The sequence below is a fragment of the Gekko japonicus genome, unplaced genomic scaffold (assembly GCF_001447785.1).
Source record: "Gekko japonicus isolate JY-2015 unplaced genomic scaffold, Gekko_japonicus_V1.1 scaffold1631, whole genome shotgun sequence".
NCBI classification, from domain to species: Eukaryota; Metazoa; Chordata; class Lepidosauria; order Squamata; family Gekkonidae; genus Gekko; species Gekko japonicus.
The window spans coordinates 422,255-428,196 of record NW_015168700.1 but is presented as its reverse complement, the minus strand read 5'-3'; the positions used below and the strand labels follow the sequence as shown (position 1 = coordinate 428,196).

The window sequence follows — 5,942 nt, the reverse complement described above, 5'->3', positions numbered from 1 at the left end:
ATTCCTGTGCGTTCCTGCCCCAAAATAGCCCTGGTTAAGACGCTGAACTGCAGGCTGTGGAAGGTCGCTAGTTCAGCATTTCGAGACCCGGGTTGCTGCATGATGGAGTGAGCTCCCGTCTCAGTTCCAGCTCCTGCCAACCAAGCAGTTCGAAAGCAAGAAACTGCAAGTAGATAAATAGGTACCACTTCGGTGGGAAGGGAACAGCGTTCCGTGCGCCTTGGTGTTTAGTCATGCCGGCCACATTAGACCCAAGTTGCCGCATGACGGAGTGAGCTCCCGTCTCTAGTTCCAGCTCCTGCCAACCTAGCAGTTCGAAAGCAAGAAATTGCAAGTAGATAAATAGGTACCACTTCGGTGGGAAGGTAACAGCGTTCCGTGTGCCTTGGTGTTTAGTCATGCCGGCCACATGACCACGGAAACGTCTTCGGACAGCGCTGGCTCTTCGTCTTTGAAACGGAGATGAGCACCGCAACCCTAGAGTCGGATTCGACTGGCTTTCGAGCAAGGGAACCTTTACCTTTTACCTATTATCTTGTAGGGTAAGAGAAGGGGCTGTGTTCAATGGCCAAGTACACAGTTTTCATGCACAAGGTCCCCCAAATCAATCCCTGGCATCACCAGTTACAGGATGCCAGGCAGAAATTGTAGGGGAAACTAATAGTTACACAATTCCCCTTTTCTTGGTGTGAAATATTTTGACATCTTATTTCTAAATCCCATGGTCCCCAAATTTCTCCAGTTCTACACTCAGACCCCAAACAAGAGCCCTAAAACTTAACAGAGGAAGCAGGAGGGAATGCATGGACTTACGAAGAAGTTGATTGGTTAGTTTTTGGGATAAGTGTCGATCATCACTGAAGCCACCAACTAGATGCAATTCCAACCTAACCAGCCAAAAGAAGAAATTAGGAATACTTCCATCTTAAAGGAAAGGGATAACAGCTCTGTAGCAGAGCCCGTTGGCATTCAAAAGGTCCCACAACTAATCCCTAGCATCGATAGACCACATCTGAATCCACACTTTATTGTATCCTTGTGTTTAATTCATACATCAGCCAACTAAAGGATTTGTCAATTAAATCAATAGGCTCTGATTCCTGCATACTCATTTTGCTGTTTCCTCCATTGCAAGGATGTTTCCGCCAAGGGAATAGCCTCTTGCATCAGAGAAAGGCGCCACTGTTTGCAGAACAGATTTGCAGGATCCAACCCATGGGGGTTTAATTTTAATCACAAGGCACACTCAAGTTATTTCTTGAGGCCAGTTTGAGTCCAAAGCCCTACTGCAACAGCTGTCTTTTCCAATAATATACTAGTGTTTATTAAATGGCAAGACTACCGTAGCTTAAAATTTTGGAAATACCCAAATTAATTTCACTTCACTACTGAAAAGAAAGGAGCTGCGGTGGCTCAAGTGGTTAAGATGCTGAACTTCAGGCTGTGGAAGGTCAGTAGTTCAGCAGTTCGAGACCCGGGTGCCACATGACGGAGTGAGCTCCCGTCTCTAGAGTCGGACTCGACTGGCTTTCGAGCAAGGGAACCTTTACCTTTACTGGAAAGAACTACTTAATTAGCTTTTTTATGGATTACCACTCGATAGCTCTGAATAAAAATACACATTTAAAATTTTAAAAAACTGACCTTCCATATTCTGTACTAGGAGAGAGCACTCTGACTGCATTGGTAATCGATACGACTTCTTTGTCTGTATCTGACCCATCACAGTGAGTCAGACAGGTGGCCCCACTCCCTGAAAAAACAAGAACAAAAATGGTTTGCAACTCCAAACCTTTGCTAACATGGAAGCATTCAACACGACCACATTCTCTGACTCCAGTTAAGCTATTGTGAATGCATTCTGTGCAGGTCTTCACCAAAACAGATCAGAATCATCACACTCAGGAAACATTCCTGAGACTGACAATACACAGAGCACCCCAATAGGCTTAGAAAGGTGTGACTGTTTAGAATTTAGGTAATACTTGGCAACCTTTGGTTCAGCCGGAATGGGTTTTCCTCCCCACCACTATTCCAAATCATGAGCCCTGTCACAGTGCTTGCCATGGATATTGGAATTTCTCCCCTTTTTTAGTAGAAGAAGAAGAGAAGAGATTGGATTTATACCTCGCCCTTCACTACCCAAGGGAGTCTCAGAGCGGCTTACAAACTCCTTTCCCTTCCCCTCCCCACAACAGACACCCAGTGAGGTAGGTGGGGCTGAGAGAGCTCTGACAGAAATGGCTCTTTTTTTCACAAACAGCTCTTATCAGAACTACGGCCTCAGTTACTACCGTACTGAAGGGGCTCTTCACACTATTCCTCCAGGTGCCATACCTGTGTGTCTGAGCACTACCAAGTGGCAGGTAGTTGCGTCGTCGGATCCTAGAACAGAAACAGATCCTGAAGAAAAGCACAGAAGCAACATTAAGATCTTGGCTGTTCATTTTGGACTTCCACATAAGGCCCTGTTGGATGCCCACATACCGTCTTTAGGAGTGGTTGCTGCAAACTCTCTCTGCTGGACATACAAAAGGCCTCGGGGTCCCACTGTTTGAGCGGGCTGGCTCCTTAGTAGCTTTGCACTTTCCTGTTAAAAATGGGATAAACACAGTTGCATTTGGACGAACCTAGTGAGGACCCACCACAAGGATCTGATAAAGTGGGCCCGAGTCCCCAAAAGCTTATATTAGGATAAAAAAACCCTAAGATATCCAAAGATTCCTGTTTAATTTTGGCTACAACAATATAGCTGGCTCCTCTGGAATCAGAGAATTTTTCATGCTTATTGAAACCCCATCTAAGGTTAATATTTCGCACAGCAAGGAACCAACCTTTTTTTTTTTTAACTGCCCCCAAAAGGGGCAGGGTTTTATTACATTTTCCACATAACATACACAAACAATCATAACATATACATCCATATACATACATACTAACAGTACATATATAGATGGTTGACAAGGTGCACCCTGGATAGTAGTGACCAATGTTCCCTCTAAGCTGTGGAGTCTTGTGAGCAGAAATTCTACTTTGTGAGCTACCGGCATTAAAGTTGTGAGCAAACAGTTTGGCTACTGCATCAATTAGTTTGCTCTGGAGCCCTCCTTCCTGAGCGAAGGCAAAAATGTGTGAGCCGGAGGCTAAAAAACTGTGAGCTAGCTCACATTAACTCAGTTTAGAGGGAACACTGGTAGTGACCATGTAATTTTTGAATTTATAGTCTTGGGGAAGGGAAAAGCTGTACGTAGCCAGACATATAGGTTGGACTTCAGGAAAGCAAATTGTGACAAACTTGAAGTTATGCTGGGTAGAATCCCATGGTCAGAAATATTTAAGGAGAAGGGAGTTCAAGAGGGATGGGAGTTTCTTAAAACTGAAATATTGAAGGCACAATCAGAAGCGATTCCTATGAAAAATAAAAATGGGAAGGACCCTAAAGAAGTCAAGGTGGCTCCATAAACAGCTTTCTAAGGACTTGAAAAATAAAAAAGTCTCATTTAGGAAATGGAAGGAGGGCCTTGTAACCAAGGACGAATATAAACAAATAACCAGTGCTTGTAGGAAGAAAGTTAGGAAAGCTAAAGTTTAGTATGAGCTTAGGCTAGTGAGAGATGCTCAAAACAACAAAAAGATGATTGTTTTCTTATTTTGGTGTAGTGGTTAAGTGCGCGGACTCTAATCTGGGAGAACCGGGTTTGATTCCCCATGCCTCCACTTGCACCTGGCTGGATGACCTTGGGCAAGCCGTAGTTCTGATAAGAGCTGTCCTTGAAAAAGAGCAGTTTGTGTCACTCTCAGCCCCGCCCACCTCACAGGGTGTCTGTTGTGGGGAGGGGAAAGGAAAGGAGTTTGTAAGCCGCTCTGAGACACCTTCGGGTAGTGAAACGCAGGGTATAAATCCAATCTCTTCTTCTCTTCTTCTTATTTTCAAAGTAAGAAAAAGAGCAAGAACATGGCAGGTTCATTGTGGGGACAGGAAAGTGAATATGTAACAGATGATGAAGATAGGGTTGAACTGCTCAATTCCTACTTTTCCTCAGTCTTCTCTTGTGAGGTAAATGGTGCTCAACATGGCAAAAACAGAACACATGATGAGGGAAGGGAGTTGCAGCCTAGGATCAGCATAGGGGTAGTACATAAACATCTTGTTTCTTTAAATGAAAATAAGTCCTTGGGACCAGATGAACTGCATCCAAGGGTACTAAAAGAACTCATGGATGTAATTTCTGAGCCACTTTCCATTCTTTTTGAGAATTCTCAGAGAACAGGTGAGGTGTCAGAAGACTAGAGGTGGGCAAATGTTGTCCCCATCTTCAAGAAGGGGGAAAAGGAGGATCCAGGTAACTACCGACCTGTCAGCTTGACGTCTATACCTGGGAAAGCTTTAGAACAAATAATCAAACGGTCGGTCCTTCAGCATTTAGAACGGACAGTTGTGATTACTAAGAACCAGCATGGGTTTCTCAGGAACAAGTCATGTCAGACTAACCTTATTTTTTTTTTCCAAAAACGTTACTGCCTTACTGGATCAGGGGAATGCTGTAGACATAGTTTATCTTGATTTCAGTAAGGCTTCTGATAAGGTTCCACATAATATTCTCGTTGACAAGTTGCTAAAATGTGGTTTGAATCCTATGACTGTCAGGTGGATCAGTAACTTAGTTGACAGATCGCACCCAAAGAGTGCTTGCGAATGGTTTCCCATCCTCTTGGAAAGGAGTGATAAGTGGAGTACCTCTAGGATCTGTTCTGGCATCTGCTTTGTTCAACATCTTTGTTTGGATGAAGGAAGGGAGGGAATGCTTATTAAATTTGCAGATGATACTAAACTGGGAGGGGTAACAAACACGGTAGAAGACCGAGTTAGGATTACAGGATGATCTTGACAAGCCGGAAAACTGGGCTAAAACAAATAAAATGAATTTCAATGGGGATAAATTTAGGTAGGAAATTTAGGTAGGAAAAATCAAATGCTTAATTATAGGATGGGGGAGGCTTGTCTTGGCAGCAGAATGTGAGACAAGGATCTAGGGGTCTTGGTAGACCATACACTGAACATGAGTCAGCAGTGTGATGTCGTAGCTAAAAAGGCAAATAACACTTTGGCCTGTATCAACAGAAGTATAGTGTTTCACGGGTTGTCAGGACACCCGTCAACCTCTGGTCCGATGCCACCATGCTCCTGGGCGATGCTGGGGTTATCCCTGTTTGGGGGTGATCCTGCTGGTTCGAAGAAGGAGGGTGGTAGGGAGGGCAGGAGTAGCCTCAGCTCCGAGCTGGGAGGGGGTTACATCACCTGACCTCCATTAGCTTTATGGGCCAGCACTCAGATGCCTCTCTCTGCCGGGTCCAAGCCTGTCCTCCTCGGCTGGCTCCATCGTCTCTTCTTTATACCTCTCCCTCCTGGGTCCCCTCTGTGGGGTCCGGCCCTGCCCCCCCCCATATGACTGTGAAGACGCTTGAGGCAGCAGCTTCTAGCTGCCCTTGTGCTGCCACCCCCCTTTCCCCTTCTGCTGTGGCCGGGCCAGCTACCCTGCCAGGAGGCCTCAGCTGGGGCTTTTCAGCAAGTCCCTGTGTCGTCTCTTCTGCAGGCTACCAGCTCCAATGTTCCCTCTAAGCTGTGGAGTCCTGTGAGCAGAAATTCTACTTTGTGAGCTACTGGCATTAAAGTTGTGAGCAGGTAGTTTGGCTGCTGCATAAAATTAGTTTGCTCTGGAGCCATCTTTCCTGAGCTAAGACAAAAATGTGTGAGCTGGAGGCTAAAAAACTGTGAGCTAGCTCACACTAACTCAGCTTAGAGGGAACAGTGACTAGCTCCCCTGCTGTCATGCCTGGGCTTGGCCCAAACCTGGGCCACCTTGCCTCCCCGCACGCTTGGGAAGGGCAGTTGTTCTGTCCGGCACCTCTGGTGTCGGGCTGCCCCCCGCCCCCATCTTCTG

The 5,942-nt window shown here is 45.7% G+C and overlaps 1 protein-coding gene across 1 annotated transcript in view; it reads right to left on the bottom strand.

The window, feature by feature from the left end:
* Nucleotides 1–813: 813 nt before the first annotated feature.
* Nucleotides 814–5,942, bottom strand: part of NTAN1 (N-terminal asparagine amidase) — a gene marked incomplete at its 3' end in the record, with an annotated part of 10,793 nt that continues 5,664 nt past the window's right edge. The window contains exons 2-5 of the mRNA XM_015415495.1: nucleotides 2,488–2,590; nucleotides 2,338–2,385; nucleotides 1,645–1,753; nucleotides 814–887 (exon numbers count right to left, since the gene is read on the bottom strand). Of these exons, the coding sequence (XP_015270981.1) occupies nucleotides 814–887; nucleotides 1,645–1,753; nucleotides 2,338–2,385; nucleotides 2,488–2,590 (334 nt within the window). The remainder of the gene's footprint in view (nucleotides 888–1,644; nucleotides 1,754–2,337; nucleotides 2,386–2,487; nucleotides 2,591–5,942) is intronic.